Source organism: Schistocerca cancellata, chromosome 1, assembly GCF_023864275.1.
Source record: "Schistocerca cancellata isolate TAMUIC-IGC-003103 chromosome 1, iqSchCanc2.1, whole genome shotgun sequence".
Classification (NCBI taxonomy): Eukaryota; Metazoa; Arthropoda; class Insecta; order Orthoptera; family Acrididae; genus Schistocerca; species Schistocerca cancellata.
Window position 1 is genome coordinate 492452654 of NC_064626.1, and position 26115 is coordinate 492478768.

The 26115-nt window shown below is 39.8% G+C and overlaps 1 protein-coding gene across 3 annotated transcripts in view; it reads right to left on the bottom strand.

Moving 5' to 3' along the window:
* The window catches only part of LOC126177843 (SWI/SNF-related matrix-associated actin-dependent regulator of chromatin subfamily A containing DEAD/H box 1 homolog), a 184239-nt gene that overhangs the window by 97257 nt on the left and 60867 nt on the right, over positions 1 to 26115 (bottom strand). For all 3 annotated transcript variants that reach the window (XM_049924487.1, XM_049924488.1, XM_049924486.1), the window contains exon 4: positions 11480 to 11612. In XM_049924487.1, the coding sequence (XP_049780444.1) occupies positions 11480 to 11612 (133 nt within the window). The remainder of the gene's footprint in view (positions 1 to 11479; positions 11613 to 26115) is intronic.

Below are 26115 nucleotides of genomic sequence, written 5' to 3' on the forward strand. Positions count from 1 at the left end.
CCATCCAGCATTATGGTCTACTTTCAGTCCTTTAGCTATGACTGAAGCCGCAAACCAACAGTATCACCTAGACCATAATATTCTGCCTTTTTCAAGGAATTTGGTGGCTTACACATTCGAAGGCTTTCAACCAAAAAATACCTAGTGGAGACATTATTATGTTAACAGCCCACAAAACTTGATTACTAAAGGAGAATTGATCAGTACAAAAGCCAGCACAAAACTCATATTCGGGATATTGTGGAGATTAAGATGGCTGATGATCAATTTGCGCACAAGTTTTTCAAGAATTTTTGAACTGTTTTTGTCACCTTTTTTAAAGAGATGTATCCTGACAGCCACTTTTAGTCTATCAGTGGCAATTCCTTCTTGCAAAGATGCATTGAGTACGTTGCATAAGACTGGATTTACATATTTATGACAATATCTCCCCCCCCCCCCCCCCCCACCCCCGAACCATGGATCTTGCCGTTTGTGGGGAGGCTTGCGTGCCTCAGCGATACAGATAGCCGTACCGTAGGTGCAACCACAACAGAGGGGTATCTGTTAGTTCCTGAAGAGGGGCAGCAGCCTTTTCAGTAGTTCCAGGGGCAACAGTCTGGACGATTGACTGATCTGGCCTTGTAACACTAACCAAAACGGCCTTGCTGTGCTGGTACTGGGAATGGCTGAAAGCAAGGGGAAACTACAGCCGTAATTTTTCCCAAGGGCATGCAGCTTTACTGTATGGTTAAATGATGATGGCATCCCCTTGGGTAAAATAGTCCTCCATTCGGATCTCCAGGCGGGGACTACTCAGGAGGATGTTGTTATGAGGAGAAAGAAACCTGGTGTTCTACAGGTCGGAGCGTGGAATATCAGATCCCTTAACAGATCAGGCAGGTTAGAAGGGAAATAGATGGATTAAAGTTACATATAGTGGGAATTAGTAAAGTTTGGTGGCAGGAGGAACAAGACTTCTGGTCACGTGAATACAGGGTTATAAATACAAAATCAAATTGGAGTAGTGCAGGAGTAGGTTTAATAATGAATTTAAAAAAATAGGAATGCGAGGAAACTACTACAAACAACATAGTAAACGCATTATAAAGGCCAAGTTCGATACGAAGCCCACACCTACCAAAGTAGTACAAGTTTATATGCCAACTAGCACCGCAGATGATGAAGAGATTGATGAAATGTATGATGAGATAAAACAAATTATTTAAATAGTGAAGGGAGACGAAAATTTAATAGTCATGGGTGACTGGAATTCGATAGTAGGAAAAGGAAGAGAAGGAAACGTAGTAGGTGAATATGGACTGGGGGTAAGAAATGAAAGAGGAAGCCGCCTGGTAGAATTTGGCACAGAGCATAACTTAATCATAGCTAATACTTGGTTCAAGAATCATGTTTCAGATAGATTATATAATGGTAAGACAGAGATTTAGGAACCAGATTTTGAATTGTAAGACATTTCCAGGGGCAAATGTGGACTCTGACCACAATCTACTGGTTATGAAATGTAGATTAAAATTGAAGAAACTGCAAAAATGTGGGAATTTAAGGAGATGTGACCTGGATAAACTGACAGAACCAGAGGTTGTAGACTGTTTCAGGGAGAGCATTAAGGAACGATTGACAAGAATGGGGGAAAGAAATACAGTAGAAGAAGAGAACATACAAAAATGCAGTAACTGAAGCAGGCAAAAAGGAATACAAACGTCTCAAAAATGAGATTGACAGGAAGTGCAAAATAGCCAAGCAAGGATGGCTAGAGGATAAATGTAAGGATGTAGAGGCGTGTATCACTAGGGGTAAGATAGATACTGCCTACAGTAAAATTTGAGAGACTTTTGGAGAAAAGAGAACCACTTGCATGAATATCAAGAGCTCAAATGGAAACCCAGTTCTAAGCAAAGAAGAGAAAGCAGAAAGGTGGAAGGAGTATATAGAGAGTCTATACAAGGGCGAAGTTCTTGAGGACAATATTATGGAAATGGAAGACGATGTAAATGAAGATGAAATGGGAGATATGCTACTGCGTGAAGAGTTTGACAGAGCACTGAAAGACCTGCTACTGCGTGAAGAGTTTGACAGAGCACTGAAAGACCTAAGTCGAAACAAGGCACCGGGAGTAGACAACATTCCATTAGAACTACTGACAGCCTTGGGAGAGCCAGTCCTGACAAAACTCTACCATCTGGTGTGCAAGATGTATGAGACAGGCAAAATACCCCCACAGACTTCAAGAAGAATATAATAATAATAATTCCAATTCCAAAGAAAGCAGGTGTTGACAGATGTGAAAATTACCGAACTATCAGTTTAATAAGCCACGGGTGCAAAATACTAACACGAATTCTTTAGAGACGAATGGAAAAACTGGTGGATGCTGACCTCGGGGATGATCAGTTTGGATTCCATAGAAATGTTGGAAAACATGAGGAAATACTGACCCTATGACTTATCTTTGAAAATACATTAAGGAAAGGCAAGCCTTCGTTTCTAGCATTTGTAGACTTAGAGAAAGCTTTTGACAATGCTGACTGGAATACTCTCTTTCATATTCTGAAGGTGGCAGGGGTAAAATACAGGGAGCAAAATGCTATTTACAATTTGTACAAAAACCAGAAGGCAATTATAAGAGTCGAGGGGCATGAAAGGGAAGCAGTGGTTGGGAAGGGAGTGAGACAGGGTTGTAGCCTATCCCCGATGTTATTCAATCTGTACATTGAGCAAACAGTAGAAAACAAAAGAAAAATTTAGAGTAGGTATTAAAATCCATGGAGAAAAAATAAAAACTTTGAGGTTCGCCGATGACACTGTAATTCTGTCAGAGACAGCAAAGGACTTGGAAGAGCAGTTGAACGGAATGGATAGTATCTTGAAGGGAGGATATAAGATGAACATCAACAAAAGCAAAATGAGGATAATGGTATGTAGTCAAATTAAGTCGGGTGATGCTGAGGGAATTAGATTAGGAAATGAGACACTTAAAGCAGTAAACGAGTTTTGCTATTTGGGGAGCAAAATAACTAATGATTGTCGAAGTAGAGAGGATATAAAATGTAGACTGGCAATGGCAAGGAAAGCGTTTCTGAAGAAGAGAAATTTGTTAACATCAAGTATAGATTTAAGTGTCAGGAAGTCATTTCTGAAAGTATTTGTATGGAGTGTAGCCATGTATGGAAGTGAAACATGGACGATAAATAGTTTGGACAAGAAGAGACTAGAAGCTTTCGAAATGTGGTGCTACAGAAGAATGCTGAAGATTAGATGGGTAGATCACATAAATAATGAGGAGGTATTGAATATAATAGGGGAGAAGAGAAATTTGTGGCACAACTTGACTAGAAGAAGGGATCGGTTGGTAGCACATATTCTGAAGCATCAAAGGGTCACCAATTTAGTATTGGAGTGCAGTGAAGAGGGTAAAAAGTGTAGAGGGAGACCAAGAGATGAATACACTAAACAGATTCAGAAGGATGTTGGTTGCAGTAGGTACTGGGAGATGAAGAAGCTTCCACAGGATAGAGTAGCATGGGAAGCTGCATCAAACCGGTCTCTGGACTGAAGACAACAACAAAAACAACAACAACAACAACATTTCAGTATTTTACTAGAAATAGTGTCTGAACCAACAGACTTTTTTATTTTTTAATGAAGTGATTATTCTTTCAATATCATTTAATGTACTAAAGATAAGGATGTCTATGGAGTCCTGTTGCAGATAGCTTTCTGTAGAAGAGCTATTGCTTCGTCCACAGATCCTTTACAGACTACCTTCTCTGCTGTTGACAGAAAATGTTTGCTCAATATTTCTGCAACTATTTCAGGTTTCTTTATAATATTGCCACCTTGTTTGGTTTTAATTTCTATCTGTGTCCCGTCCCCTGCTTCCTGCCATTTTCTTTCTTTTCACATTCCAAATTGTTTTTTAGTTTGTTTTCTGATGTCTCCATTTAAGTTATTATGCACATACTCTCAGATTTATTTATAACCTTCTTCAGAATCCTACAGTAAACTAGTGTAATGTTGCTGTTTCTTTGAGTCATTACAGGTTCTGAGAGAACTATATACCATCCTTTTTTTCTGCAGGATGTTTTTATCCATGCAGTAAGCCACTTTTCTTGTCAGTGGTTACATGGTTGTTTGTAATTATTTTTTGAGGAAGCAAGCTTCAGAGTGAGATCTAAGTTCACTTACAAACATATTCTTTTTATTCTCATCTGTTCCACTGAAAAATGGACTCCAATCTATCCCCTGGAGTCTGCAGTTGAAATTTTTAAGGGACTCATCATTTATTATCCTAAAAAATTTCCAAGAACGGTCAGACTTGTTGAACAAATTGATGTCGTGAAGATAAGCAACTCACCATCATGGTCAGAAAGGCCATTAACAATAGGATGTACACTGGTTTTGTTGACTCTTGACTTATCTACAAATCTATTGTCAATCAGAATTTGAAAGCTATTAGCAATCCTAGTCGAAAAATCTACTACTGTGATCAGGTTAAAAGATTCTACTAGATGCTCTAAATCTACTTTAGTGTTGCTCTCATTTTGAAAATTGATATTGAATTTGCCTACAGTTATTAAATTTTTGGATTTTTGAACACAGGGGGAATAAGAGAGACTCCATCTGCCACAGGAACATATTCATCTTCCCTGTAGGAGCTTCGTAAAGTGCTAACACTACAACTGGCAAGATTTGCAGTAGGCCCCATATCTACTGCATATATTTCAATATCTCATTCTATACAGTGACTCTTTAACTCTAATGCTTTGTAAGATATGTAATTTTTTACGACCTAATTTACATCACCATCTTTTTCCAATATAGATCTAGAGTAATGTGTTGATAGACAGTAACCACTCAACTGCAACATTTCAACATCTTTCAGATAATGTTCACTAAAATATAATATATTAGCACCTTTTATTCCTTTTGGATCCTCTAAAAGAATAAAAATTTCACTTGCTAAAACTGCATACTTTCACACAAAAAAGTATCTGAGGGCTTTGAAATAACTATTTCTTCTCTCTTGCTCATGTTACTTTCACCACTGTTGGCGGCATGACATATAGGAAGCTGACAGACAGTTTTATTTCTTTAAAGTTGATCTTTAATTATATCACTGATGTGATCATACACAAACAGTTTCCCTTCATAGTTCAAGTGCATTCCATGTTTGGTGTACAGGTTTCAATGCAGCTTACTTATTTCTAGTACTTTGCATTTATCGCATGCTGAACACAGTTTCTTTATTTTAATATGTCTTCGGGATTTCTTTGTTTACACATGAAATGTAAATCAAATCATGCCTTTGAGGCACTGTGGCAACTATTGTGTTTCTAGATTTATTCACATCTAAAAATTTATGTAAGTTTTCACACAAACATCTGCTTCATTGTCAGCTACATCATTCGATCCCATTATGCAAACAATAGTCACTATGTTGTGTAATTTTCGTCTGAAAATCAGCATCTACAATATGTCAGGTTCCTGCCCCACGTTTCACTAGAACAGTCACTGTTATGTCATGATTTTTCTCTTGTAAAATATTAGATAGCTTTTTGCCGTGGCTGTTTATTAGTAAAACTACACCACTGTTTCTTCTTTTCTTGATGATCCATGTTTCTTGTTGACATTATTTCCAAAAAGTTCATTTGTTCTCAAATCATTGGTATTTTCAAGATCATGATCTTTTGTAGTACAGTCGCTATCACAGTCACTTTGCAGAACATAATATTTGCTATTTTGGAAGACTGCAATAGTTGATTTTGTTGATCTTTTTATGGATAAAGAATTACCTTAACGAACACTTTTGTCTACTCAGACAATTATTATTTGTTAACTACTGATCTGAATATTAAAATAATGTGTGTTTGCATAAAATATAGAATATACATTTTTATAGTCGCAGCCTTGGATTTTCATTTTCCCCACAGGAAAAATAGTTATTTTCCTATTCTTCCTTCTTGCATTCTGTTCAGGTGCAACAGCCACCTTTATTTTCGTAGCTCATATCCGCTATTTTAAAAATATTAACTTCTCTCTGCACATAATTATTTTTAAAACTATTCAGTCCCTTGTAGCCTTTCACAGATTTCAAGAACTTTATTTCTGATTTCTGTATCTTCCTATGATGTTTAGTACTTATTGTCGATGTCTCTGAGCTGTAAAGCAAATTTGGCACAACTATCACTCTGTAAAATTCTATTTGTGTCTCTTTTCTCATTTTTTACATAATATTATTCAGATTGTTCCACATATGGGCTGGTGTTTATTCACACAAGATATTGGAAGTGAGACAATTATTCAATAAGTCCATAGCCTAGTGGCAATTTTGTCCAGACTGGATATTTGCTTCTAACAAACATTGTCTTAATATTTTGTGTAGAGGTTGTCAAGTTACACCTCGTGCAGATCTGATGAAGGCAATAGCCATCTCACCTCAGTTTGTTGAATAACAACTTGCCTATCAGTAAACAATATTTTACTTAGGTGCATTCTTATTCCAATGTAAGGGATGCTCTACATCATTGATATACTCCTTGGTTGATACACATTTCTTTAGAAGTACATTTTCTTTTTATTTTTTTTTTTTTTCAGTATTTGTGTATCAGAGTGTAAGATTTTTATGACATCCACATGATGGAGAAGGTAAGTTTGTCTAATCGTAGAGGAGGAGGAGATTCATATTTAACGTCCCGTCGATTATGAGGTCATTAGAGACAGAGCATAAGCTCATATTAGGGAAGAATGGGGAAGGAAATCAGTTGTGCCCTTTTAAAGGAACCTTCCTGGCATTTGCCTGAAGTGATTTAGAGAAATCAGGGAAAACCTAAATCAAGATGGCCGGACATGCGTTTGAACTGTTGTTCTCCTGAATGAGAGTCCAGTGTGCTAAGCAATGTGTCACCTCGCTCTGTAAACGATTAGGATCTTTTGACTCTGTCAAAGGCCTTTTTGTATAAGGGGCATTCAAAAAGAAATTAGCCGCAGTCTGGAATGCGCAAACCAGTGACAGGAGGGTAATATCGTGGCATGTATAACGAGGTGTAGTGCCGACCAGAGTGTGAAAGTTCACAGCCCATCGCTAGAGGGCAGGCATACATGTCACGTGACTATACAGAGCTAGCAGCAGCATCCATCAATCTTCCAACACCGCCAGTCGCATTGGAAACAGTGACATGGAGGCGTCAAAAGAAGAGCAAAGAGGTGTTGTTCGATTTCTGACAGCAGAAGGAGTAAGAGGAAGGGACATTCATCGATGAATGTCACTAGTGTATGGCGAACACTACATGTCTCTTGCCAGGGTCAAGGCATGGCACAAACGCTTCAGGGAAGGACGAGTGTTGTCAGCCAATGATGCATGGTCTGGGGCACCACAATGCATTACCAATGACATCATCCAGCTGGTGGATGCACTGATTACCCAGGACTGCCGAGTGACAGTGAAAGCCATAGCTGCCATGGTCAGATTGAGTGTCGGAAGTGTTCACACCATCATGAAGGAATGACTGCATATGCGCGAAGTGTGTGCCCAATAAGTGCCTCACAGTCTTCAACCACACCATGAAATGTGTTGAATGGCCCACTGTCCTGCTCATCTGCAGCGTTATGCTTGGGAAGGGAATGCGTTCCTGGCACGAGTGGTGGCTGGAGATGAATCATGGTGTCATCAGTTCAAACCAGAATCAAAACGACCAATTCTCCAGTGGAAGCATCCAGGGTCACCACCACCAAAAAGAGCCAAGGCCATCCACACGAGTGCAGGAAAGGTTACGCTGATGTCCTTCTTTGACCAAGATGGCCCCCTTCTGCTCCACTTCCTGCAGCACAGGACAACAGTGAATGCCCAGCATTACTTGCAAACCTTGACCACTCTTCACTAAGTGATCAAATCAAAATGACCATGCAATCTCACCTGTGGGATCATTCTGCTCCACGACAATGCAAAGCCTCATACGGCCAACACAGTCGCGGCACTCCTGCAGAAATTCAATTGGGAGGTTCTCGGCCACCCTCCATACAATCCCGACATCTCTCCCTGTGATTACACCATTTTTGGTCCCCTTAAAAAGGTTCTGAGGGGCGATTCATCTCGGACAATGACGTCCAGCTGTACACGCAGAACTGGTTGACATCGCAGCGCCAGGAATTTTATTAGACAGCCATTCACCACCTTGTCTCACAGTGGGACAAGTGTCTCAACAGCCAGGGTCAATACTTCTAACATACAGTTACTGGTTTCTATAATTATCCCTCTGGCTCATTTCTTTTTGAACGCCCCTTATAATTGACAAGTATGACGTGAGCCTCTAAGTCAATTTCTTGTCTTCTTGGAATCAGCATTTTAAAAGAAAATGTGTTGTCTATACATTACTGATTGTTTCTAAACTCAGCTTGTTCTTCAAGCAGTAACGTGTCTGGTTCCGAATTTAATATCCCATTAATTATTTTTCCCATATAATTTATATGTGGTGTTTCATAAACTTAAGCCATACTACTATCATCTTTTCTAAACATAGGCAACACCAGACCTTTTCTTCAGCCATCACGAAATATGTAGACGGCCAGGACTTGTTGATTAGGTGCAACAGTCTTCGTTTAAAGGGATTACTGGCACATTTTAGTAATTATGAATTCGCTTCATCTAAAACATGTGCTTCTTAGTTTCTCAGTACCACAAGGCTTTTGATTTTTCATAGTCTTACGTGCATTTTGTAGTTTCAGTACATAACATTAAAAGTGAAAAATGAAAGCTCTCCTGGGCTTTAGTATAAGAAAGGCAATGACATATAAATTAAACTATTGTCTTCACAACAGTTATCAAAACATATCTGTATTAATGAAAGCTGTTAAGAATCTCAAACATGTCTACACACACACACACACACACACACACACACACACACACAGGTGAAGTGCCCATTTTAACACTGCTGGATTACAACATTTTGAAAGTGCTGACTTTGATATAACACTTTTGAAAATTAAACAGGCAAAAAAACCCACCAACAAAATGGGAGCCTACATCTACTCACAAATATTTCTCAGAATTCAGTCCTTGGGATCTTAATATTTTCTTCTTCCATATAAATCATGTATCAGTTGTCTTAATTTTCCTTTTTTGACTATTACTCACATTCTGATGATATCAACATGCACCCGAAGGCCAGTAGTCACTTCTTCCAGCTACAGCATTTTTTCAGTATTAAGTCAGGCATGGATCTAGGCCTCAAACGGAACCTAAAGAAGTTGCAACTGATCCTCATATTGTACATCAAGCCTGCCAGTAATCCCTTTCATGAAGTAGTTTCTCGCGTACTCCACGATATCTGTTAAGTTAGCAAAAAAAACATACTAGATCTCTGTGTGATCCTGAATGAGCATCTAAACTGGGCCAAACACAATGTCCAGCATGCAAAGAACCTTTCACTTCTGTCACTTATCAGATAGATAAAAAAATCTACTTACCAAGTGACGGAATGGGAAAACACATGAAAAGGGTAAATAAATGTACAAGTTATTTGACCCAGTAGCTCTCTCTTTTGGCAGAAAGGTTGAAGGGGAAGAAAGAAGGACGAAGGAAAAGGACTGACGAGATTTAGGAAATTAGGAAAGTTCAGAAATGTCGCCCAGAAACCATGGATCAAGGGAGGTGGCATGAGAAGGAAAGACTCATTGTTAGGGACTGCACTGGACAAGATCTGAAAACCTGAGATCTTAAAGGCAGAAGGCATATTAATAAGCAAGGCAGCGATAACTGACAAAAATTTGGTGCTAGAGTTAATAAGAGTAGAAAGCTAAGTGCCTTATATGTGGTAGAGGTGGGGGCAGGGAAAAATAGACAAGTCCGAAAATAAAATATACACAAATCTAAAATGGAGAGAAGAAAGGAATAGTTAGTGAAAAAAAAATGTTGAGTACAATCTTTAATGCTCTACCACCTTCCCCTTCATGTTGATGTTTGTGTCCCCTTATCCTCACAACATGCAGATCTATTTGTACCTGGAATCTGAGTGACCTAGCTCCTAGTTCCCAAGCTAATGCAATCCATTCTTCTATTCTCTCTAAGGAAACGCAAGTTCCAAATGCTATGTATAGTTGGGTGTGCCACATGGTCATGCCCTATGGTAGCTGGCTCCAAGATTGTACAGAATAAGGCACACACGAGGCACAATATCAGCAATTTTGGTCTTCAAAGGTGTACCACGGAAATTCACCATCAGCCCCACCACCACTACCACCAGAGAAACTGCTGCGAGCAAAGAAACCATTGATGAGAGAGATTACCGTTGACTACTGCAGATTGTAACAGCAGATAGATGAGCATTAGAAGACAAACACTTGCCAGTAGAATGTTGGACAATAACTGCTGAGTACATAAACCATCCAGAACTACTCCTTACAATAGATACATGTCACAAGGTACTAATTAGCATGAGTGCATAAACAGTGCTACTGAATGCTCAGAGCATGGGAAATGTTTGCCTACTAAGCTGATTAACTGCAGTGTGGAATGGCACAAACCTATGATAGGGCATGAGGAGATTAAGAACCAAATGAGGCAATGCGTTCTACTTGGCAACAAGGCTCTTTTCAGGTAGATGTGGTAGTCTCACAAGTGAGTGAATGTCTATGTAGAATAAAATGGGCTTCATCTTATGTCTACCATGTTTTGCACTGTTAATGGTACAGGAAACTATTGCACAATCATGAGCATCCATTTGTTCACTTACAGCACCCAAAAAGTAATATACTTTCAACAGTCTATACACCAATCCACTGCTTTCAAATTGTGTCAGAATGACTGATGGAAAATTATAGACATGAGAGTACTCATCTGGCTCACAAGGACATATAAACTCAATCTTACTGAATACGTCTCTCAGTGAAATGTGCACACCTTAGGCCCAGTTCCAACTGGCCTCAATGAACTGGGCATTCTTGGATGACAATGTAACCCCAATATCTTATTATGTCCATGCCATGATGCACCACCACCGTCATCAAAGTGAACAGATGGCAACACAGTACTAGGTAGATGTGCCTAATTCAATTGCTTGTACATGTGTGATTAACATTACCTTAATATTTATGCTCCCAAGTATAAAATCATCTGTATCTGCATTACTACTGTAATAGCGTTTCCTATGACAGTGTAATTTTATTTGCAAGATAAATTCTAAAAATACGTCTGGTTAGATGTAAGAGACGGCCTGGAGGTCTTAACCAGCTGAACTAATGCATTACAGAGAGAGATGGAAACAACAAATATGAATAAACAATAAATTCCATATTTATGCATGTTGAGATGAAATTATGTAACTAAGGCCATACACAAACCTTAGGAAATAATAAGAAAAATAGGATTTCCATTTTATAATACAGCCTCAGAATCACTGATATGTTCACTGTGGTATTCATTCATATTATTGAACTAATTAAAAGCAAAAGAGAAAGAAAAACAGAAATAAATATGAACCTTTCTTAACTTTCTTGTGCTGCAGTTCATCATCATTTTTTCTTTTAGCTGTATCAGAAAACTTCTCTTCACAGAGTCTGGCCATTGCTTGCTCCACATTCCAGTTGCTGCGTGCAAGGGCATCTTGTAATTCCTGTAGAGAAGGGATCACAATTCACATTTTTTGATGTGTTACCAAATACCAATGGATTGCATACATATTGCCCAACCTCAGAATGTTTGGAAATTAATTTTTAAGTAACCAATTATGACAAAATTCTTTGTGGAGTTAATAAGTAACTCAAAGAAAAATTGACATCTGAAAAAGAAAAGAAAAAAAGAAACATGCAAAGTACAAAATAAGGCCTTCAAAGGTCTTGATTTAGAGCTACATTAATTCAAATACAAGAGCTGTATGTAAAGCGGAGATTGACATGCTGGAGAACATGGAAAAATTCTGAATTCAGAAAAAAAAACAGCTACTTGTAATACGTCGTCTTCATTTCATACCATCGAAGACAGAATGTCATCTTTTCAGTGTAACCGTAAATTTGTTGCATTTGAGCATATGTAGCACACAAATACTCAAATGTTGCCGCTGCTATAACAACAAAGGGTTAATTGATGATGAAGAATTACACCTGAATCAGAATAACAATATGACTGACAGCTAACTGTATACAAGACACCTACCATAGGAAAACTCAATCAGAGAATGAGATTGGTCATGTCTTATATTCTCAATCATTTTTTTCATGTGGGGTACCACAGTTTTATATTTGTTGAAAGTCACTGTAATGGTTCAACCTCGGTTCGCATTACTGGCCAATTTTGCCCTTACAAGCCATTCCCAGGTGCTACAGGTGTATCAAGTCAGATATATCCGACATGTTCACACCTATAATAACCATCAACTGGGGTGATTTTGGACACTGGAGGGTGGGGGGAGGAGGGTTTCAGACAGTATGGTTTATTTTCTCTTCCCTGCTGCAGCAATGAATTGGCACTCATTTTCACTTCCACACACCAGTTATTTTGAGTTATTTACCGTTTTATGTTCCACAACTTTTCTTTTGGCTCGATTGTTTACCTAGGTAAATATCTGGTGGAGAGTCTCACTGTTGAAAGTGGAAACTACCTATTGTTGCAACTGGTGAGATAGTATTATAACTGCAATGGTCAACAAGCCCTGTAGCGTATGGCATTTAGACAATTTCTGTAGAAGTTTGTCCAGTTTTTCGTGTACAGTTATAACATGACGAGAGTTTTTATAAAATTGTGGACTATTTGGGGACATTTCAGATAATGATGAGAAGGTACTACAGTATGGTAATCGTAGAGAAAATGTGTGGTTTGTATCGAATATTTAGATCAATCCTACAAAATAAAGAATGGGAAATAAATCCAAAAACAATTGGGAGTACAACCAGTATGAAACCAGGAATAAGAAGGAATGTCAAGGTATCTTGAGGGCTGTACATTGGAGATTTCCTTTCACTAAATTGGGTATTAGATATTTAGTGAAAGGCTACCTTGACAAATCTGGCCGAAAAGAAGAAATTTTCTAACAATTTACCAAGAGGAGAATGAGAGGACAAGCAGTAGTAAATAGGAACAACAAGAAATGTTGAAGCAAGGTGTCATAATAAAAACTGACCTTTAATACATAAAATTCATTACCGTATTCAACAGACAATAATATGCTTTTTGTTTTTTAAAAAAAAAAAAAAAAATTGGCTCCAGATTCCAGTGCATCTTATAATCGAAGTTGATATATAAATGTTCAGTGTTTGGCTTAAAATACCTGCTAGTCTTATAGGTGGCCATATATTCAATGCCACGGGAAACTTATCTCTATCTAGCATCACTGGCTTGAATTGGCAGCTGCAGTGCACTGACGCAACAAATGTGATGCGCAGATTCACAAGCTTTCCTTCCCACCCCACCATCACACTGTCAAGCCTATGTTGCATCATGGCGGTCTATGGTGCCAGTGAATTTGAATTGATTTGTTATTGATAACAGTACAATATTTTTGTTAGTAGCAAGTTTTGTAATGGAAAAAAGGTATTCATGTGATGCATGTTAAAAATAAAAAACAATGAAAATGAAGAGGAGGTGGAGGAGGAGGAGGAAAAAGAAGGTGTTAAGTCACTAAAATCAAATAGGAAGAACGTAGAATTAAAAAAAAAAAAAAAATCCGAATTCCTCCCACATACTTTGAAACTTCGGGCAGAGATTTAAAAGCGTGTGTCTGAAATCATCCCAATCAATGGTGTGATATGAGACACATTATTTGTAAGACTGAAATACTTGTGACGCCATGAATTACAATAGCAACAGACATTAACATCGTCAACAATACTGTACAATGATAAGGGATTGATAATTATAGCCTCTCATCTAATTAGTAAGAATGTTGTTTGGCATCAACACTTACAACTTAGTGTGTAAACAGTGCAACTTGTGATTTTCTTATTGTCTCAGGATACAATTGTTCACACCAAACGTAGGACAGTGCTGAATGTCTCCCGTAGGCCCGCTTGCATATTCAGGGTGTATACGCGGACAAGGAAAAAAAATTCCCGAATTTCTTGGTTAAAAATACATTTTCTCCTGGTGGAAAAAACACTTTTCCCATGTAGTGGCAGTATACTTCCCCTCGAAACTGTAAAAGTTATCAATCCTCTGAATGGCTATGGTTTTATACACCGGCGTAGAACTTCTCGGCACTTTAGCATATATAACTCAGAGGGAAAAAACAGACATTTTGGAAAGATCTTTGATGTGCAACAACATGTATGCTGTATATTTTCATATTGTGAAAGTATAAATGCGAATTCCACAAAACACTGCATGTTACTTACTGAAGCATTGAAATCGAGATTGCGATGCGCTTGTGTAAGCCAGTCACAGCTCACGCCACGACATCTCGCCAGCCGATGACAACAGATATTCAGAGTATATGACATGTGATGTAGCCAGCCAATAGCAACATCACTGTTAAGTAACGCGAACACACAAATAGGAAAAGTTAATGGTTTAAATTAATATATATAGTGTTGCTACAGGAAAAGCAAAGCTTTCACATATAATATTGGTCTCTAAGATTTGTGAGGACGTACAATCACTGGCTCACCCCCTAATAATATTGCTACCCTACCGCAGTGAGAACAAATGTATCTTTTCCATATAAGTTCTCTGAAGTACGAACTCTATGCTATATGCATTGTGCATACACTGCGAGAATAAAAGTATTCATAGTAAGTGACGGGAGTGCAAGTGATTATCATCGTAATCAGCACGCTCGCTCCCCACTACCTATAGATTAATAAGCTGCAAGAGAAGCTAAGCTTTCACATATAATGCTGATCTTTTTTGTGCGTGTTACACTTACGATACATCACATAAATGTGCCAGTAAAATGTTTAATAACGACATAAATGTCTGATGATCTGGGCTCGAAATTCTTCTAAATGGCTCGTCCAAAAATGTTGATTTTTAAATCAGAGTCAACCGCTCTGTGATTTTGGAAATTCATCGTATATTCTCGCATATTATTCATCTTGCGTAAAAGGAAATTTACTTTGAAAAGTAAAGCCTAGTTTACACGACGACACTAGGTTGTAGGCAACTGCGCTACCGGCCACTGCGCATGCACACCGCACATTTGCCCAACTCGTTGGTGAAATTAGACCATAGAACTAAACACTTTCAGCGTGTTGATACTTTGGCAACACTAGTTGCACGAGTTTTGAGGTTATGTATGTTCATAGAGTGCGGAAAACAAGTATGAAGTGAGGCAGGGAGAATAATGTTTGCTTTTTGGATATCTTTGTATAGGTGTCTGTGGGATTTCAGTGATGTTGATAACAAAAATATAAGCAACATATTGCTGCTCCTGAAACAGTCATGTGTGATCAGAATACAGATGGTTTACAATATCCGAGCTGCAGGGCAAAATTGATTGAAAATGGAGCACATATGCAACTTAATTAAGAGAAATACAATTCTGGCTGTAGAAATGCTCTCGTCTACAAGGCTAAAATCCCAGCGTTCGAGTTGGATGATTCTTTTTTAAGGGACATTGTTGACAGGGTTAGGTTGTTTTGAGGGAGGAGACCAGACAGCGAGGCCATCGGTCTCATCGGATTAGGGAAGGAAGTCGGCCGTGCCCTTTCAAAGGAACCACCCCGGCATTCGCCTGGAGCGATTTAGGGAAATCACAGAAAACCTAAATCAGGAAGGCCGCACGCGGGATTGAACCTTCGTCATCCCGAATGCGAGTCCAATGTACTAACCACTGCGCCACCTTTCTCGGTTTATTGACGGGAGGGAATGCTACACAAGTCAAGAAGCTGCATGCTTTATTCAATATTCATCTATTCAAAACGTCGTACCATGCTCCCCATTCACATATGTTTGAATTTAGAAATATTTCCACTACAGATCTATCTTCAAGACAGTAGTTTGCAAACCATTCTGTTCTTAATGCGGCCTGCTTCGAATAATTATTGCTATTAATGTAAATAATTATTACTGATATGTTAATAATTATTGGTGTTAATGAAAAAGAGTCATCACCAACTAAAACTACATCTTCTAGCATGCCGAGTATTCTCGATTGTAATGCATGCAATGTGATATGTAATTTCAGTTCTGACGACAGTGCTTCATGCATTACAGTGTCTTTTCCCTATCTCATAATTAACTCTATTTAGAAGAAACGTGAACAGTTCTGGTAACATTCTAAGATAATTAAAAGAACTTCGTGGGTCATCCATTATAAATTATTTCAGCAAGGTTGCTGAGCAACCTAGCTGACATCTTGTTTCCATCCAGCCACGAATCAAAACATATTTCTTATTTTTTTTAATGCAGCGATTCCACGCAACAAGCTTTTAACTCCATCACAACTTGTGTGACGTGCAGCTGCCAAAACTTTCATTTCAGACACAATTCAGGAACCCACAAAACGATGAAGCTGAAGTGTATGCTGGTGTCGCCGTGTCTACAGTCATATATGAAACCATTTGCGTGCAACTCATTCCACGCAACGAGTGGCGCAACGCAATGTCGTCGTGTAAACTATGCTTAACGCTTCTCCAACCACAATTCGCAATATTTTCCCGCAACTTGTTAGAAATATGTTCATTTCAGTAGTTGCCAGAGAGTGCTAGAAAACAGGCATCACCACGCTTGCGCAGCTACGACGACGCAGGAAGCCCCTATGTTCGTAAGTGTAAACATTATAAGATCTTACATTATGCCATAAAAGAAACAAGACATCAGAGGATACTCCAAGAGCATCGGAATCTCGTGAACCATAGTAAAATGCATAATTCGGCTTATAGTGCACATTCGCATGTCCAGATTCCCAATGAAGTAGGCCTCGACCTAATATTATGCTCTTCAGTGTGGTTTTCGGGATGTAAATTTTCTTGGAGTTCAAATAGCTCTAAGCACTATGGGACTTAACATCTGAGGCCGTCAGTCCCCTACACTTGGAAACTATTTAAACCTAACTAACCTAAGGACATCACACACATCCATGCCCAAGGCAGGATTCGAACTGGCGACCGCAGCGGTTGCGCGGTTCCAGACTGAAGCGCCTAGAAAACGCTCGGCCACACCAGCCGGCTTTTCTTGGAGTACCAGTACTGTATTATCTCATGTTTGGTTCTTCACTATGGCATAATGTCATACGTGCTAGAAGATGAAAACGTGCCCTTGAAATACAGCGAACAGTTGAAACTAGCCAACAGCGTGGAATTAAACACTTTCAAATAAATTGACTGCCACAGTGGAAAAGATTAATAAAAATGATTAATGGAAAATCTCATATAAAGATGTGAAACAAATACTAACAAAGAGATAGAGGGGCTGGCCAGTACTTACCTCAGCTCAGTACAGCCGATAGATACACATAAAACAGAACCGAAAATTTACATTCCTAGCTTTCGGAACAAATGTTCCTTCATCAGGGAGGAGAGAAGAAGGGAAAGGAGATTCAGTTACTCACAACCCAGGCTATGAAGCAACAGGGAAAGGAAAATAGGGAGGGTAGCAAGGATGGAGGCATGGTTGTCAGAGGGAAGCCAAAGATATTCTACTGTAAGTACTGTGCCAGCTTCAAACCAAAGAGGATGCATACAGAAGTAAAGAGGTATATAGTATAAAGATAAACACAACTATGTAGGATGAAAAGGTGCGTGAATGGCTAAAGAGGAAAGGGAAAGAGGAGAAGACTGAAGAGTAAATGGGAGTGAGGTTGTTTAACGTAGGTTCAGTCCAGGGGGGTGGCGGGATGAAAGGATGTGTTGGAGTGCAAGTTCCCATCTCCGCAGTTCAGAGGGACCCAACACCAGTCCCTCTGAACTGCGGAGATGGGAACTTGCACTCCAACACATCCTTTCATCCCGCCATCCCCCTGGACTGAACCTACGTTAAACAACCTCACTCCCATTTACTCTTCAGTCTTCTCCTCTTTCCCTTTCCTCTTTAGCCATTCACGCACCTTTTCATCCTACATAGTTGTGTTTATCTTTATACTATATACCTCTTTACTTCTGTATGCATCCTCTTTGGTTTGAAGCTGGCACAGTACTTACAGTAGAATATCTTTGGCTTCCCTCTGACAACCATGCCTCCATCCTTGCTACCCTCCCTATTTTCCTTTCCCTGTTGCTTCATAGCCTGGGTTGTGAGTAACTGAATCTCCTTTCCCTTCTTCTCTCCTCCCTGATGAAGGAACATTTGTTCCGAAAGCTAGGAATGTAAATTTTCGGTTCTGTTTTATGTGTATCTATCGGCTGTACTGAGCTGAGGTAAGTACTGGCCAGCCCCTCTATCTCTTTGTTAGTAAAGATTAATAAAAGGCAAATTTCTTTAACTAACCAACAAAAATAATTTCATTGTTCTGCTTGGCTGCCAGAAAGGTGGAAGTAAAATAAGATCTGAAACTAATAACATTTTAGCCCTTCCATAATTATGTGAATGTATTTTAATTCTCTTGGTAGCTCCTGGCCACAGAAATCCATTTTGTGTTCATTTAACGTGAGAGCAGTAAATGAAGAGGAAACAGCAAAGTCACTAAACGTGAACATGGATGACGTGGAGACTACCCACCTCCCCACTAGAGCTCAGACTGCTCTGCGCATTTGCCTCGGATCTATAGTATTTCCAACCCCCCCTCCCTGAACGTTTGGGATCGGACCCTAAAAATTCAAAAAAAAAATAGACTTTTCGAAAAAACATTAATTTTTTAGCACATGTCTTTCTGAACAGTCTGGCACATAAAACATATATGTTCGAGGAAATGTAAGATATGTTATTTGGTGTTCAGTGTGCCAAGTACAGTGCCACACCTCTTCACAGGGCATTCTTCTATCGCACGTCACTGCATTTTGCTCTGTGGAATTCCGAGGTGTATATTTTGTAATGGATACCATCAAACTATAATCACGAAAGTGGAAATTATAATGTCCTGTGGTGCCTCTCCTGCTACCAGTCGGCTGGATTGACATCCCGCCGCTCTTTTTCCAAAAACCTCGCAATTGACACTGGATGGGATTATTTGTAACCGGGAGAACAAGAACTCTTCAGAAAATCTGCACTCTTTACTTCCTATTAGCTAATAACTTGCTGTTTTGTGTGACATAAAATGAAATGTAGGATACATACAACAATAAAGACAAGAGACAAGCAAGACAGTACACATTTCTTTAATCCTTAGGTCCTAGCATTTCTTTTCTCTCTAATCTTGCTGCAGCTTTACATGGCGTGCTTACCTTTCTGCGAAAGAATCTATTACCTCATCAAAGTACCACATTATGCTACACGAAAAATCGAAATGTAATTGTCTAATACTGAAAAAGCTTTACAGTTAGTACCCAAGACTAGTGTGATTTCTCGATCTGATTAGTCTATTTTGTCACTGTCTGCTGAGGCAGAAGAAAATAACGTAAATTAAGGCCATGTGGACGGCGAGAACCAAGGACATGTTTTTGTACTAGTTCCCACCTGAGGAGTTCTGAGAAACTGATATCTGGGGGAAGAATCTAGAAGGCGCGTGTTGTGAAACAGGCGCCGAGGTCACGAATGTTACATTGTAGAGCATGTTCTGCAACAGGATATTGCGAGCTGTCAGTATACAATATTGCGAGCTGTCAGTATACACTCTCTGCCCATAATTGATTATCTGCAGGTAGTCATGCCGATTAAGAAGGCTGAACAGTGTTTACATAACAACTGGTATATGACGTGTCGATCAGCAGGTCAGGACGAGTGAACTCATGGTGAGGCTGAACTGCTAAAATTGCTGGAATCTCTGAATACCTTCTACCAATTAAATTCCATATGGTCCTATTCCGAATGCCATGCCACTTTCCTTGATGTTGATCTCGTCCTCACCGAAGGCCACCTACACACTTCCGTACGCATTAAACATACCAACAAACAACAGTACTTACATTTTGATAGTTGCCATCCTTTCCATGTCAAACATTCCCTCCCATACAGCATTGGAATCCAAGGCAAAGGTATTTGTTCGGATGCAGACTCTTTACAGCAAAACACCGCCTTCTCACCTCAGCCTTCACTGTATGTAGTTACTCCACCAGCCTAGTTAAAAAGCAGGATTCTCAGGCCATCACAGCCAATCCTGGTACTGCTGATCCCTCCAAAAAACAGCCTCGGAGCACCATTGGTGACTCAGTATTATCCTGGTCTGGAATGTGTTAATCAGCTACTTCGACAGGGCCATGACTTCCTAAAATTGTACACTGAAATGAGATCCATTCTGTCTGAAATTTTTCCCACCACACCTAGAATAGCTTTCTGTCACCCTCCCAGTCTCTGCAATATTCTTGAGAGACCCTATGCTCCTTCCGCACCCATCTCTCTACCCTATGGCTCCTAATGCACCCTCGTACCACCACCTATAATAACCCTGTAACTGGCAAAACATATACTATCAAAGGGAGAGCCACCTGCGAAACAACACGTTTTCAAATCTCGTCCGATTCAGTCCCCAATAATCAGTCTTTCCGTCCCATCCTGTATGGTAAGCTTACCCTGAGCCATGGTTCGGGTTGACTTTCCCAAAATCTAGCCCTTTTCCTAGACCTCTCCGGTCCTTTTCCTTCACCCTTCTTCCTTCCCCTTCAACCCTTTCACCTGAAGAAGGAGCCACTGGCTCCAAAAGCTTGCCCATTACAACCGTCTTTTATATGAGCGTTCTGCTGCCGCCTCATGAACAGATTTTTTTATGTATTCAGCTAAATAATTCTGTCAATAATTGTTTTCATTGTTATATTTTCATAATATTACTGTTATTTACCCACATGTGCCTTCAAAACAATATTTTCCACACCTTCCTCCCCCTCTGTGTTCCCACCTTTCCCTCCATCACTACGTCCACCTCATCCTTCCCATTTTCTCTTCATCACCATCTCCTCCCCCATCTATCTATGTCCTTCCCTCTATCCACATCCTTCCCCACCACTCTCTGTACATCTCCTCCTCCCTATCTCTCTGTTCACCTCACCTCACCTCACCACTCTCTCTCTTCAACTCCTATGCCTGATCTCTGCCCCCATCTTCTATGCCCCTACTCTTCCTCCACGCTCTCAATTTGCTTCCTCCTCTCTCTGTCTACCCTCCTTCTCCCTTCTCTATCCATGCCCTCCTGCCTCCCCCTCTCTTTCTGAATATCCCCTCCATGCATGCTCTTACTGCTCCGACACTACATGCCTGTGATGCAGGGCAGCCTATATGCAAGAAGCAGGAAAAAATTATTTTTACCATTATCTCCACTGCTATTGGAGACTGGTTATAAATCCAACACTGATATTCCTGAGGCCTTGTGTTCATGTGCCAAATTTGGCTGAAATCAATCCCAGACATACATACCTAACCTCCGCTATATCTATTGTACGTCTCCTCCTCTTCTCTCTGGCCCTCACCTCCCTATCTGTTCATCTGCTTCTCCCACCCACCTCTCAAGCTCATCTCCTCTTCCCTCCTTTCTGTCCATTTCCTTCACCCCTCTCTCTGTCCATTTCCTTCTTCCCCTCTCTGTATACCCCGTTCTTCCACCCCCCCTCTCCCTACCTTTCCCTTCCTGCCCTCCTCCCTCCTTATCCATTCCCTCCTGCCCCCCCCCCCCTCCGTCTCCATCTCCTCCTCTACCCCCAGGTGTACCCATCTGCACATGTAGCCCCTGCGAAAGAGGTTGACAAATCAGGCTGGTACTACTTCAACATGCCTGTAATGCAGCATCGTCTATCTCTCAGGGCCTTGGAGGCACTCTTTTTCCCATGACGAATAGGCAGCCTTGTAAAGCAGCTGGTAAAGCAGGCCAATACAACAACACAGCATGCTTGTTGTGTGAGGCAGCCTACAGGTTGGGGGGGGGGGGGGGGTGATCAACGTTTCTTGCCCCTGATGTGTGGGCTGCCCTGAAAAGCAGGTAGATAATATTCCCACATAACGCATTTGTCATGCAGGCCAACCAATACAGCAGGGGCTTAAAAAACATGCCTGTCTGTACCTCCACAAATACTGGAGCTAATGTGTTGTAAACCTAGTTATGTTGGTCCTCTCAGGGCAAGGAATTTGTGTGTCAGATTTGGCCCACTGACTCCAGGGAATTGGACATAGTTCTTATATATGCACGCACGCACGCATGCACACACACACACACACACACACACACACACACACACACACACACACACACACACACACACACACTCTCTCTCTCTCTGTTTTGCATATTACATATATACTAGCCTCTTCCCCATTGCTTTACCTGAGTGCATGCACATCATGCATAATGCACAAATCTCTTAGCCATCTCCTCCTCTACCCTCTCTGCTATCACCTCCTTACCTCCCTAATTTGTCTGTCTCCTCCTCCCACATCTCAGCCCATCTAATCTCTCCTCCCCTCTTGTCTCTCCCCTCCCCCTACCACTATCCATCTCTTCCTCTCCCCCCTCTCTCTTTCCCTCTCTGTGCATCTCCTCCACCCCCTCTCTCTATGTCCATTTCCTCCTCTCGCACCATTTCAGTGCATCCACTCCCACTCCTTCTCTACCTACCCAACCCCTCCTGCCCCCCTCTCCCCCTAACTATTCCCTTCTCTCTCCATCTCCTCCTCTATTCATCTCAACCTTCCCTCTGCAAAAGATGTCAATAAAGCAGGCTGGTACAACAACAACAACAACAACATGCCTGTTCTGCTGGCATCTTTCAAGTCAGGGGCTGGAAAATCGTTTCTTGCCCCTGACTTGTAGGCTGTATTGCAAAGCAGAATGATCAAGCAGGTGTTACTCTCCCCACAGAATATTCCTGTCATGCAGAGCAACCTTTATGTCAGGGGGAGGACAAAAGTAACTCTTTACCTGTATCTATGCTCCTATCTGAACTAGGTGGTTGTAAACCCCCACAGTGCTGATACTCTTGAGGTCTCCTGTTCCTGCGCCAAATTTGGTTGATTTCGATCCGCAGATTTGGGAGGAGATTCCAGACGTACACCCACACATACACTCTGCAGATTTTACACACACACACACACACACACACACACACACTTCAACACAAATATCTCTGGAGCAACAACAGAAGTGAAAAACGACTTTCACAGGTATGAGTGTACAGCACGGGCTCATGTAAGGATATACTATGCGACATTCTAAAATGTATGCATATACTAATTTCAACAGAAACTTTTTTTTAATGGACATCCCATATTACTTCTTATGCAATCAATAATATGAAAAAATGGTGTTGGCTGTAACACAATACGTCAATTACATCCAGAGAAATTGTAAAGCAAAGTTGACAATTGAAATAAACTAAATGCACTGCTGCTGGATGTTCTGAGATGCAAGTGTGAACACCATGTTGCCTGTAATTGTGATGTGATTGATTTACTACAAAGCAACAAATGCTGTACTTATTGCTATTTACACTGTTATAACTCAACTGGAAACAATACAGATGTCCATTGAAACCCAATGAAAAGTGTTTACTCATTTGTGATTTGTTGATCTTTACTACAGTACTAGAATGGGTATAACTGTAACTAAATATTGAGTATGCCAGGGTAAACATAATTAATGACGGACCAAGGATATAACAGAGGAGTAAAGACTATTTGTAGGTACTTTTACATTAATTATATAGTGTACATGACACGTACAGCATGAGTCACTGAACATTTTAATGACTACATTACAACTGAACTTTTGCACAGGCTGCAATGATTACATAAACATACAATAGTATCCACAAAATGAACATATGTCTTCTCAGATACACACAGAATGTATGCCAGTATGTAATCACATTTATCTTGGTAGAAACACCACAATGTACATCTGAAGAGATCGCAATTTACATGGCAATACCACTGTGAATGCTTCAGCACTGATGGACTTATACTGCTGTCAGTGTTTCTGGTGTTACTGCAGCACAAGCACCAGTAATAGGGGCTTTCGTGCTGTCCATTGTTGTTGGAATCTGCTTATACACCAGATTTTTCACATGTCTGCAGACAAATAAGTCTATGAAAGTGAGAGCCAGCTGTAAATCTCTAAACAGCACTGCCCCATCCTACCCATCGATTTGGGAATTGTTGGTGTAGTGCATTTCTTGCCTCCTTGGCATTATGCGCAGAGCATCCATCACGTTGGATCACATTATGTGACTCACATGAAGGGATGGGTCTTCCATCAGACCACATAGGATACATCACAAGAACCACATATACTATTGCCCATTAATAGTGTCATCAATGAAATATGGACCAATGATGTGTTGTCCTGTAATACCATATCATACACTGACATCAGTGTTCTACCTGACAAAACCAATGTGTGTTTTCCAGTGACCAGTGGTGCATATTATGTAAGTTAATGTTTACATGGTTTGTAAACTTGGCTTCATCAGTAAACAGTATATTACGCATAATGTTATAGCCTTGCGGCATAACCCACTGGCAGTATTCCAGGCAAACACAAGAGGTGATCCCTGTGGTTAATGTGTCGAGGCAGACAGGTATTTTAGGTTAAAGCCTAAGTCCAGACAAACAACAATCAAGATAAACAGAACAAAAGAAGCTTCATGTACAGTAAATAGGAGCAAAGCTTAAGGCAGTATCAACTTACTTCATCAAAATATCAGGGGAATAAAAAATAAAGTAGATGAGCTATTAGTGTGTTTAGATGATCTCAAAAATAAAATTGAGACTGATGTACTCTGTCTGAACACCATGTAACTGTGGGTATGGATAGTGTCAGTATAAATGGGTGTTATTTAGATCTTACTCTTGTAGATCTAGGATGGATAAAGCAGGAGTTGCCATTTTCATAAAACAAGGGTATAAAAACAAAACTGTAGAAGTAAGGAAATTTTGTGTTGATCAACACTTTGAGGTTTGTGCATGTGAACTTCAGCTGGATAATGTAGTATTGATATTAGCAACAGTGTACAGGTCCCCATTAGGAGACTGGGAGCTATTCATAAAAAAGTTTGACTCCCTATTATGCGGTCTATCAGACAAAAAGAACAAGTTATTAATCTGTGGTGATTTCAATGTAAGCTTTCTAAGTAATTCTGATAAGAAAAGTGAATTAGAAGTGTTATTAATGACATATAACTCAGAATCAGTGATAAATTTCCTTACATGTATAGCTCAAGACAGTAGCACTCTAATAAATAATGTATTTGTACAGAAAGAGGATGTAAAACAAACACCTGCTTTCCCTATGGTAAATGGAGTGTCAGACCATGATGCACAACTGATTAACGTACAAAACCTAACAGGGTATGTAGTTCAGAAACCATTAAGTAAAAGTTTGAGAGTGCTCAACCCGGTATCTATAGAGCACTTCAGAGAAAGTTTAAGAAATGTTAATTGGAGAATGTATATAATGAGCCAAATGCTAATGATAAATGTAACATATTTCTTGATAAATTCATATTCCTTTTTGAACATTGTCCCCCAACGTAAATTACTAAATGTAACACCACACACTTTTCAAAGAAACCTTGCGCTACTACTGGTATTAAAGTGTCTTCAGAAAGAAAAAGAAAACTGTATGAGACACCAAGAACTAGTTTTACACTATAAAAATTATTGTAACACACTAAGAAAAGTTGTAAGGAAATCAAGAAATATGTATGTTAGCGAAGAAATTAACAACTCCGGCATTAAAATTAAATCAATACCGAATGTTGTTAGAAAGGAGACAGGAAAAGTAACCACTGGGATAGGTAGTATTACTATTAAAGAGAATGAGACCATCCTAACCAACAGTACACAAGTAGCTAATGTATTTAACAACCATTTCTTAAGTGTAAGAGAAAAAAAAGAAAAAGCATGGCAGTGTATGGAACAGTCAGTTTTGAAATATTTTAGTCAGATTAAGTTTCACCTTCTTGTGAAATAAGTAAAATTATTAAATCTTTGAAAAATAAATGTTCTGTCGGAGTAGATGACATTTCTAATAAGATATTAAAACAATGTGGAGAAATTACAGCTGATGTTCTAACTCACATGTGTAATGCATTACTAACTCAAGGTATTTTCCCAGACAGGTTAAAATATACCATTGTCAGGCCTCTCTACAAAAAGGGGGATACCACAGA